Source organism: Megalobrama amblycephala, linkage group LG2 (assembly GCF_018812025.1).
Source record: "Megalobrama amblycephala isolate DHTTF-2021 linkage group LG2, ASM1881202v1, whole genome shotgun sequence".
Classification (NCBI taxonomy): domain Eukaryota; kingdom Metazoa; phylum Chordata; class Actinopteri; order Cypriniformes; family Xenocyprididae; genus Megalobrama; species Megalobrama amblycephala.
Window position 1 is genome coordinate 47,472,640 of NC_063045.1, and position 12,280 is coordinate 47,484,919.

The 12,280-nt window shown below is 36.7% G+C and overlaps 1 protein-coding gene across 1 annotated transcript in view; it reads left to right on the top strand.

The window, feature by feature from the left end:
• The first annotated feature begins 4,501 nt into the window (after positions 1 to 4,501).
• med13a (mediator complex subunit 13a) overlaps positions 4,502 to 12,280 on the top strand; it is a 75,404-nt gene continuing 67,625 nt past the window's right edge. The window contains exons 1-2 of the mRNA XM_048181560.1: positions 4,502 to 5,139; positions 10,842 to 11,076. Of these exons, the coding sequence (XP_048037517.1) occupies positions 5,074 to 5,139; positions 10,842 to 11,076 (301 nt within the window). The 5' untranslated portion in view covers positions 4,502 to 5,073. The remainder of the gene's footprint in view (positions 5,140 to 10,841; positions 11,077 to 12,280) is intronic.

Consider the following 12,280-nt stretch of genomic DNA (forward strand, 5'->3'; position numbering starts at 1 on the left):
GACAGCACAGCCAACGTCTGGAAGCAAAATCAAGCATCATATTTGAGCACCTTCATGAGTTAAACATTTTGCTGAAGCATTTGACCAAATGAAAGAAGTTATTACAATGAATTAATATTAGACTTCGAAAATAGAAAAAAAGAATGATTTCAATCAGGCCCGGCTCCAGATATGAGATGAAAGGTGGGCCAAATGATATTCCAGGTGGGCCGGTCGGATTGGTGGGGGGCTTTAATGCTTTAATCTCACATGTCTATTGATATAGATAAGGCAATTGTTAGGGTTGTTTGTTATTGTTATTGTTATAAACTATTATACTATTTTGAAAAATCACATTACAAAATATAATGTGAGATAACATAAATAATATTTGCAACATTTATTATTTAAATTTTTTTGCACGAGCTGTTTATACTGTATGAAATTAGAACTTTTGTCCAATACCTCCTCTAGGGGGGTCCGGGGGCATGCACCCCCGTAAGAAAATTTTGTACATTTTAAGGTTAAATGCATCAATCTGGTGCACTTTGGAAGCTCAAAATTAAGAGTTTCAACTCATGTACAGTGTGCAAATTGACCAAAAACAACATTGACTTAAAGAGGGTTCAAACATATTTTTAGTTGTGATATAAAGTCTACATCGTTTTAGGTGTTTTAGGATGCCGAACAATTATAACAATAAAATAATAATACATACATGACAGTAATATCCATATAGGCTATTGTAACAAATGCAATCTAATATATATATATATTGGTTAGGCTACTTTACACAACGTATAGGAAAATTAAAATACTAGTTTGTAGCCAATTTCTAATCAATTTTGATCACCAAATCGCCAGCTGATCGTGTGAGCAAAGTGCGCACTTCTCTTTAAAACGCAGCACAAACAGACTAAATAGTATATACTTAATCACTGTATATATTTTGGTGCTTTATTAAGGCACAAAGCCATTACGGTTTTGATTTTAGTTCATTGGCAAAATACAATGTAGAGACCATTTATGTTTTAAATTTTCGGTTCGTTATGAAACGGTGGCGGCGCACAGGGTCATTAATGGGAAACACTGAATGAATGAATGCTAAAGTTGTCGTATCAGTTGTTATCATAACAAAAATGCTTCAACCGGACCGAACGAGAGTCTCGAGGCCTGCCGCTGCGCTGAGTGAGTGACAGGAGGCTGCGATGTGCGTGAACTCGCTGTCATATGGATACTGTAGAGAAGCGGTATTGAACGGTTTAACATATTTTAGAGACATGTTTAGAAAAAATATATATTTTAGCAGCACTACTAAGGGGGAGGTTGCCGCTTGGTCTGGAGCTGAATTGAATATCACACTAATTTTGTGATTGGCTGTTATGTGGTGTGGGGCCAGGGTGGGCCAAGCCTCTGATTGGGTGGGCCAGGCCCACCCTGGCCCCCCCGTGGAACCGGGCCTGATTTCAATTGATTTTTTTGCACATGTACACTACCAGTCAAAAGTTTGGAATAATTAAGATTTTTTAATGTTTTTAAAGAAGTATTATGCTTAAGGCTGCATTTATTTGATTAGAAGTACAGTAAAACAATATTGTGAAATATTAAAATTTAAAATAACTGTTTTGTATTTTAAAAAGTAATTTATTCTTGTGATGGTAAAACTGAATTTTTAGCATTATTACTCCAGTCTTCAGTGTCACATGATCCTTCAAAATCATTCTAATAGGCTGCTTTGGTGCTTAAGAAACATTTCTTATTATTATAAATGTTGAAACCTTTTTTGTTTTGTTTTGTTTTGTTGTAGAAACCATGATACATTCAAAATGTTTGGGTAAGAAAGATTACTATTAATATTATTAAAAATAAATTGTTTTAATATTTTATTATTTATTTATAATGTTATGAACTATTTCTACTTCAAAAATGCTGTTCATCAAAGAATCAGTTTTCAGCACTGATAAGAACCATTATTAATAATTGAGTAAACATATAAATACTGATAATAACTGAGCACCAAATCAGCATATTAGAATTATTTCTGAAGGATCATGTGACACTGAAGCCTGGAGTAATGATGCTGAAAATTCAGCTATGACATTACAGGAATAAATTACATTTTAAAGTATATTAAAATAGAAAACAGTTATTTTAAATTGTAATAATATTTCACAATATTTTTAACTTTTAACCTTGGTGATTATAAGAGACTTCTGTCAAAAACATTAAAAAATCTTATTTTTTTCAAACTGTTGACCAGTAATGTAGTTTATGGTAATATTAATGTTGATGAATTTTAATATTCAATTTTTTACAATTTTGGTACTGTGTTGGGTCGCCACTTGATGTCTATATGTGTGTTTGTGAATGCATGTCTGCATATATTCATATGTGTGTACTGAAAGAAGCAGTCAGACTGCTTCTGTATTTACACGAATTACCCTTTTTGAACCTCTGAATCCCTCCTTGACTCCACTTTTGCTGAAAGGAGCAGGAAGGATATCACCACTTAGCCTGTGTAAACAGCAGGTCTGCTGTTGAACTGTGGCCCTACAACTACTATTGACACACATTCCACTGACCACTGATGAGTCCCATGTCTGCTAGTGGTGTGTCTTACATGCCCTGTGCGACAACGTGTGAAAGTGTGTGTGGCTATCAGACAAACCTTTAAAGGAACCTGTCAGGAAGGTGGAGAATCAGCTTTGCATGATAAACAGCATCTGCGGAAATGTTAAAAAGTAACATGAAAATGTAATTTTTTAAATTTTTTTTTTTTGTTATAAAAATATTTTTAATTTTTTTTTTTTTTTTTTATGTAATGGATAATAGAGATAAAGAATGAATAGAATATCTGAGTGTGTGTGTGTGAGAGAGATGCCTGATGTGCATGCCAACCTTTGACAGATCTATTGTGCGAGTATGTGAAGGCATGACCTTGTAAATCAATGCAGCCATCAATCCACCTCCTTCGCTTTGGATCCGTCCTTCCCCTTCACATCAAAAGCCTTCATAATTTTACCTCTTGCAAATATGCATTAAAGTAAAAGTGTTTAATCTAACGGACATATCGTTTGAATATTTGTACAAATCTATAGACCAAAAGTATAATCACTGTGAAGTACCGATGTGGCTAATAGGTTTGTTTGCTTATCAATGAAGTTTTAATTTTCTAAATGCACTTTAGAGCCCCACTACCATTAGAAAAGCAGCGAATGATGTTGGCATCTGATTATTACATCCATGGGAATACATCTCACTTAAACTCTTGAGTGAAAGTAATTTCATTCAGCCAGCTGCGTGTCTAACTACGCCTAACACTCCACTGTGTATTATATTTCTTTTTGATAGTCCTCTTCACACACAAAAAACGCGGCTCTTGTCGTGGAACCACATAAAAATGCAAGGACACGTTCAGGGAGATGCTCAAGTCCCTCACTAACTGTATACTGTGCAGTTCCTTTAATCTATTATGCTTGACCAGTTACATTGTGACTGAAATTTATTTATAAGTTTCCAATATTATATATCCAATATTTATACGTTTTTGAATGTGAACACGATTGGTGTAAATACAGTCAAACCAAAAATTATTCAGACACCTTGAACATTTCATTCATTAATACAGTTTATTCCCTTTAGTTTAAAAAATGGTAATAAAAGATGACAAGATCTCAGAGTTAAACTGTGTCAGAAAACATTAATCTTAATTATGTCAGATAACACTTAAGCAAAACATGGTCAGGTCAATGTGTCTGAATAATTTTGGTCTCAAATTTTTATCAATTTTACTGGTAGTCCACTGTATGAAGAATTTTTGGGTATAATATGTCACAGTTTACTTTATTTTGCTATCCTCACTTACATAAATGAACTATAGTGTCCTGCACTCACTAGTAAAAATGTATCAAAAATATAAAAAATAATTTTTGAATAATTTTTCTGAATAATTTTTGGTTTGACTGTATATATATATATATATATATATATATATAAAATCTATTTTTAAAAATATTTTAATATCCATTTTCTTTTATTATTAGTAGTATTATTAAGAATGATCTGTATATATTCATAAATTTATATAAATCAACATATTCCAGAGACCCATTTAAAGAAGTAACTGATTGATTTATGTTCTAAAAGTATTATTATGAAAAAAGTTAAATAAAAAGGAAATATGCATATATTTATGGTTTGTAATTTTCTTTCACAATTGCCTGTTGGTAAAATATTAAATTATGCTACTTTATGCTACTTTAATTTTCGTTTTTTGAAAACCAGGAATAAAACACATAAATCCTTTTTGTTTTAAAAATCATCTTTTTTTATTGTTTATACAAGATGTGTAGTTTACTTCATTGTGCCATCCAAGGAGTAAAACAAGTGGGAATAATTGATAATAAATGGGTTAAATTGCCACTAGGTGGCGCAGGGTGAAAGTCTGACAGTTGTAATAGTATCTGCTCAGTGACTCCCCTAGCGGCAGCGCCCGTCATTTACAGTGTTGTTACGCCCCTCATGACCGCCGAGCAGCCAATGGGCTCCGGGAGGCAGAGTTCTCCCTGTGGCCGCCATTAGAGAAAGGAATCCATGAATTCAAATGGAAACCAGCAGGAACACAGACCTTATACGCTTTTAAATGAAAATGAGCCATTTAATGTAGTTTCTCGTCACCTTTCGACGCTTTTAATGCGGAATGTTCTTCGTTTTTAAACCGCTTTTGGTGGGGATGGAGGCATAAGAGAGCCGTTTTTAAGCTAAAACCGTTTTTAAGCCAAGGGGGAAGGGGGGAGAGTTGCCTCTTTTTGCTCTCCCTTTTCTTTTTCTATTTTAATAACACATTCCTCCTCTATTTTTACATGTAATCTATTCCCTCACAGCCTCGTCGACGGTTAAGGCCGTTATTTTTTTTTATTCTAATTCGGGCTGAACGCGGGAGGCGCGAGCGATCGAATGGGGCTGTTGAATTCCATTCCCCCACCGATTGTTTAAAAATAATTCCGTTCACATTCGACTCGAATTTGGAGAAACGTTCTTTTTCTTTTTCCATGGAAAGCCCGATGATGGGATGTTCGAGCGCGCAGTGAAAGGATGAGTTCTTGTTTCGTACCGAACGGGGCCAGCTTGGAGGACTGCCATTCCAATCTATTCTATCTGGTAAGAGATTTAAAAACTAAAAGGAAAAAGCAGCCATTTTTAGCCGCCTAGCATGCTAACATCAGCCCCAGTGGAGAGAGAGCGAGCAGGATCAGGGCCCAGTGTATGTGTGTGATTCAAACACACACTCCTTGTTTATTTGCTTGTTTGTAAGCTTTTCTTAAGAGATTACATGTTTGTAGTATTTTGCACCAGATGGCTTAACGCAAACCGACTGCGTGTTTTGATTTTACGTGTTTGTAAATTGCACGTAACGAAGAGAGTTGGCAGAATGAAAGTTGAAGTTTCATTTTAACAGCACTTTTTTTGGAAGTATAAATTACTCTGCTAATTTTTTCTGCTAAGCTTTTATTTTAAGAGTTGTGCAAAACAAAGCCTTTTAGACTTCAGTTCAAACTCCACGTTCTTGTGTTCGGGGGTGTTTACATGAATGTTTACACGCTACTCCACAGGCTTATTTTGGCTCATTCCACGAAAAGGTGCCTTTAAAGCAATGATTTTAACAATACAAACGTCACACCAGGTTTTAAGGTTTTATTTTTTCTAAACACGTAAACAAAAATCCAGCAACTGTTTTTTTTATCGTTATCACTTGTTTCCAACTCCTTGCTTTACTATCAAATACGTATTATTTATTCTAATTTAGTATTTTATACCTAGTATTTTGCATTTTCTTTTCATATAATTAAAGAAACAGCGGACGTGCAGTCTTTTTAAACAAAATGCCATAAAAAAAATTGTATTCCAAGGTTAGGTGTCAACTTTGTTTTCATCATAACTTCACCTTATTAAAGTAATGTGCAGTTCCATAATTCAAATGACTGTCATAATGACATCATTCTTTCAGTATGATTGTCAGTAGATTATTGAAAACTGTATATTTGTAGAAATATCTGCATTAAATTCCCCTTTCAAACATTAAACACTTGTTAACAAATATTAAACAAACATGCTCAGTATCATGACCTCCTTGAGTCAATGGCAAAAATAATCAGTAAAACTTTAAAGTATAACTAAATTCCAACACACATTAAAGATGACAGTTAAACACTTAAAAGCGTTCATTAACAACCAATTAATAGGATGAATATTAATATTAATAGTAACTATTAACTATTAATAGTACAGAAATTGACTTCCCCTTTCAGAATTTAAATGTCAGCCTTTTCATGGAATTGCCCTTTTTCCTGCTAATTTGGTCAGATTTGGTGTATTTGCAATAATCATGTGAGCCATGCATCAGTTGTTTGGCTCAAAATAACCAATGCTGGGTTTGGGGTTTACCTCATGTCTGCAATAAGAGACATGGGGTTTGAAATAGATGGGGCATTCCTGAAGCCTGCATGCTTGTTTACGGCACTTTCTGCTCCCTAAACGCACGTGCAGACACTTGTACACACATACTGGTGTGTCTCATTGGCTTCTATTGTTGTTAGATTAAGCTAATTATAATTACTATGGCCCAGCCCTGCATTTTTAGATTTGAAAACACATTATTTGTTCTCTTAATGCAGCTTTTTTCATTGCTGAGAAGGTTTTGCTATATTTGACATTTCCAGAAATGTGTCCCTCACTAGTACAGCAAAACAAGTACACAGACGCACTCTCACGATCAGTGTCAAGGCCTTGTGGTGAATTATATAACTTCAGCTTATCCAGTTTAATGCCTGCTCTGTTTTATTACTGCCACAGCGCAATCTCTGATATTGTCTGAAGATGGATGGCTCCACTGAGAACGTGTTTGCACACTTTGAATGTATTGCTTGATGATTTGAATATGAATAGTTGCAGTTTTCCAAAAACTCGTTTGCGCTTTCAGTGTTTTTTTTGTTTTTTTGTTATTTAGTTACAGGTGTGCCACCTTTTTTCCTCCTCACGTTTTTCCCCAATGTCAATTACATTTGTTTTATGCAAGGCATGTGAAACATTTAGATAAAAAAGCATCCCCATATGATCATGCAGAAAACCTATCTGCATATTTCTCTGTACATGTAAGCTCTTAAAGTGTTTGACCCCGTTTTGTTTTGCTTGGTGTAATTTTAGCACACGACTGTAAGGCGCAACTCATGGGAAACTCTGTCTCACCTCAGCACACACATTTACTGCCTCATAACACACACACACGCACACACACGCGCGCACACATCTTTTTCAGTTTTAGTGCATTATATTAGCCAAGCAGGAAGAGTAAATGTGATTTTGAAATCGAGCAAGGAACTTTAATAAGCATCATCAGCCAACAACTAATGTTGTGAGTGTAATGACGATTTAGTCATATGTTTATTCGCTTTATTTATGTCTAGTATAGCAATAAAAATGCTTGCCAGAGAGATGAACTGTTGTCTGATGCACGTTTTCATGCAGATAACTTGTGGCTTCCTGAGATTGACATTTCAAGTTTTGCTACACTAGCTGGATTAGTGGGGTGGTTATGCTTGTGAAAATCTCTTGCAGATGAAATCTTTCAGTTAAATTGATTTAAAATTTCATTTGATTTAAAAGTCACAGTTTGTATCTGGAGTGCATGTGAAGCTATTTTCCTGTCATTGGACGAATCTCCAGGGGCTATTGGTCTTCGGGCGCCGATTGACTTTTTTTGAGTGGCTGAAGCAATGTGAGACAGACGCTATTGATAAGTGTCTCTTGGGAGTGAGAGCAACAGAGAAAGTGTCTGATAGTTTTGGGCCGTTAGATGGAGTGCGTCTCAAAAAGGTTGTTGGTGTCACTTCACCTGTAGCTCAGCTGTTTGCTTTGATTCTCACGAGAAGCATCTGCTGCCGTTCCTGGCAGCACTCAGAGGAGTTCTTGTAAAACTCCAGTAAAAAAGGGAGCGAGAGGAAGGAAAGATGTTGTGACAGAGGAGGAAGTTATGTGGAAGGCCGTGACCCAACAAACCACTCAAGTTTAAGCGGAAAGTCAAAGGAGCCAGATTTCTCAAGCCGAACATGACTCCTGCTCTTAAAACATGCACACTTTCCATTGATGTTTTTGCATATTGTGGTTGTTACTAATTTTAGACCATATTGAATTCCATCAACAACAACAACAACAAAAACTCTTTTTGGCATTTTTGTGCTGGAAAAGTGGATCGCTTCATGAGGTTGTTTACTTTGCTCTTATATTTCAGCCAAATTCTTCTTTCTGCCTTTAAGTCCATTTTGACTTTTTTTCACTCCCTCAGCTGTCATCAACGGTCTAAACTTCGACCGCTAGTTTTGTCCCATTTTTAGTTTCAGTAACAAGTGTGTAACAGCTTTTGCTGCTGTATTTTTTTCAGTGCATCCTCTGCAGATGTTCTCTTTGCATATTTTGCAGGTGTTTGATCTGCACTCCTAAGTCAGATGGAAATATTTTCCAACAGCTGCAACAAGTTTCACTTTGCAACAAATGAGTATTATTGCGAACATAGCTGTAAACACCTGGCTTACTCTGTGTTTTTCCATCTCTGATTCTAACTAGGCGTGCACAAGAGAGAATGACCGCTGTTAGGCTTGCCAGTGGTCAGAGTTTTCAGATTATAACAGTTAATGGTTGTTTTTGTGGTGTTGTCTTTATAAATGCTGCCGTCCAGTTTATAAAAGCTGAGGTCTGCATGACCTGTCCTGCCAAGTCAATTAAGGATGTGTATAAAGTCGCTGTATGTTTTATTGGTTAATTTGTGCTCTGATGATGTGGGTATTTTTGCCCCCTTTCATATGTGTATTCACATTTTTCTGGCTTTTTATGTATTAAAGGCCTGCTTCCTTTCTCCATAGTCCATTTGGTCTTCAAAAAAACACTTTTAATGCCCCAGTATACTTCAAACGAAATCAAAGAATGAACTGATGAAGTCAACCCGATCTCACGGCAGTTTGTAAGTATTTTATGAGCTGCGAAATTTGGATGAATTTGTACGAATTGCCTACACCTAACCCTGCCCCTAAACGTACCTGTCACTGGGGTTTAGACAAATCGTATGAATTTGTACGTGTGAGGCCACCTCATAAAATGCGTACAAATTGTTTATGAGATAGTGTTGGAAAAGTCCACTTTGGCTGGTAAACACCTTTGTACTACCATTGATCTGTGGAAAGTACATAATAGGTATATGTGCGTGGAGCCTTCTTTCACATGGAAATCTTTTCCGCGAGAGAAAACACGAACACATTGGAAAGCTGCTTTATTGTAGAAAATGAAGTTGTACTTCCGATGAAATGAGACACTGACACTGTTTTTCATGTTTAATACGGTAAAGCTGCTTGATTTTAAGCAATCTATTGTATAAAGTGTTATGTGACATGACTTTACTGGAGTGCCGAATTGCAAAGATCGTGCCAACAAACGCATCCACGTTGCAATGATCAGATGCTTTTCTTATGCTTTATTAAAATGCTTGCTGTTTTCTCAATCTTGTTGTTTATTTTGTTACTGAGAGGAAAGCGTGCAGCACAATTTGTTAATCTAAACGTCACTCTCAGCAGAGTGGGCGGCTTCAGATGTTCGATAACAGTATATCGCTGCTCACGTATTTTGAACTTTTAACCCCTAAATGGAGAATGAAAAAGAACTTCACCATGAGCAAGGCCGTAACCATGTCTCGAATATTGGGGGGAACAAAGTTGTTGTTGTTGTTTTTTTTGCATATTTGGGGGGGGGCTGTTATTGGTCTCTTTATTTAAAGGAATTAGATAATTAAAGGGATTTAAGGGAATAACACAAAAGAAATATGAACGGTAAAAGTTCCAGGTCTACTGTAGTTATGAAGTTCTTAATTTAAATCATTTGCAAAAACACAATTAAAAAAAAAAAATGTGCACACATTCACACTTATCCGTATGTCTATGTAAAAAACGCAAAACGTTTCTTGTCTCGTCAGATTCGGTTATGAATTACATTAATCATGTGAATAGCATATTTTCAATTCAAAACGGTTAGAACTTTCATAAAAATGCTGAGTAGTTTGCATCACTGAATATTACTCTCAGTCGCTGAACATTTCCATTGTAAAACAGTCGTCAAATATTAAATGTTTAGCTACTTATAATCTCACCACACATTCTTTCACTGCTTAAACTAAAGCGCTGCATTAATTCTCACTCGTCTTCTGTGAACAGTACGGCCCGACTGCGTGGATTTGATTGGCCAGCTCACTCATTCTGACAGTGACTAGCGCTGTTAGACCACAGAGGCAGACCAGCCTAAAAATGTTACTTTTAAACTTTTTGTCATCCTAACAACAAAAAGAGCTATGCATAATGGAGTGCAGAAGAGCAGCAACAAATATTCAGGGGGACAATTTGGCCATTTCTAATTATTATTTAATAATTCATTATCCTCAATGTCTGTGGTGGTTATGGCCCTGGACGTGAGTATATCTTGGCCTTTATTGTTAAGCAAATTTGATTTTAACCCATTTCTATCTCTCTAATTCTTCACTCCTTGTTTTCTTGATCTCTGCTATCTGAATCGGGTCCGAGCGTGGCTGATCTTACAGTGGATCATTAAGGCAGGATTAACTCCTTGGCTGAGATCCATTAAGTATTTCATAGCTTGAGTGCTGCTGGTCTAGGGTCTGTTCCATCACATCAATGCCGTTTATCTTCGGTCTTAAAACCAGATAATAGATCAGCACTAAGACTTTTAGATGCTGCAGAATACGTGTCTTTTCGCAGGTGGTGAGTGGCCTTACTGACAGAAGTTAACGCAATCTCTCTTTCTCACAGGCTGATTTGACGGGGATAAAATGGAAGAGGTACGTGTGGCAAGGTCCGACCTCGGCTCCCATTCTATTCCCAGTCACCGAGGAGGACCCCATCCTCTGCAGCTTCAGCCGCTGTCTGAAGGCAGATGTGCTGAGCGTGTGGAGGCGGAGCCAGAGGCAGGGACGCAGGGAGCTCTGGCTCTTCTGGTGGGGTGACGATCCCAACTTCTCTGAGCTCATCCACCATGAACTGACAGGTAAGCTGTGAAGTGCAACTTGGAATTTGTTCCAAAACCTAGTGAGCTGGCTTCCTAAACAGCTTTTTTTGAGCATCATTATTTTTGAAATGCATATAATCAGTGTGAAAAGTAGTGATAATTTTGTACCAAGTTGATACTTAAATAAGAGATGTTGCGATATGGGGTCATAGCAACCCTAGTGCCTTTTGATGCTGTCTAGGTAGGCAGCTCACTATGTTTTTTTTTTTTTTTTTTTTTTAAGACACGAGTCGCTGACTCTAACGAACACTTCTTTTGTTTTGCGTTTTTCAGTTTCTTTTTTCCTTTTTCGCCCACTTTATCTCTCTTTCTCGATCGACTGTGGTCTCTCTGAATTTCTTCCTCCTCCTTCCTCTCTCACACCCACACACTCTTTGTGTGTGCATTTTAGTTACTTGTCATCAAAATGTGCCGTAGGCCCATGCAAAGATCTTTGGTTTTTATTTCTACATTCCCAGTTTAGCAGTCAGTGTCTGTCGCTCGTGGATAAACCTAAAAAGTGTGCCGTTAAATTTATGCACGGTACAATATTTTTAATGTTTACAAGAACCTTTAGAGTGATAAAAATAGATCAAGAGCCTCTGCTTTGTTTGAACAGACTGGTCTGAAGGTGTTTGATTCGTCTCTGTAGAAGTTATCACCTGTAGATCAGTGTGGCGTGAATAATCATGTGAAATGCTTTTGTAATTGTTTTTCCTTTTAAGATATCTTCTCGCTCTGCTAACCCAGACCTGAGGGTTATTGTTGTGTTGGGTTTGTGTTGCATTGTTAGAAACAGAGCAGTGGAGTCTGTGTGATGCCGTCACTTCTCAACCGATGTGTGAGAGTTCAAATCCCTCAGTTTGATAAAAAAAACAAAAGGAAGGAATAGGAAATATCGAAGTTTTGACTCATTTTTATTTCTTAAGCTCTTTGAAGGATGGAATAATGAAGAGCACTGAAGCATGAACGAGCAGAAAGCATCATGGATGTCTGCGGAAAAGCTTTCATTTTCCACCTTTCCTTCTGAACCAGGAAGATGGACCTGCCCCATCTTTATTCATGCCGCCTTTTACAGTGCGAAACAGAAGGAAAGAAAAATGGGATGAGATGGAGAAATAGGAAGAGGTTATTTATTATTTTTTTATCCTTTGTCCATTGACCCTCCCTCATTACAGTTCATTGTGCTGGAGGAGGGACAGAA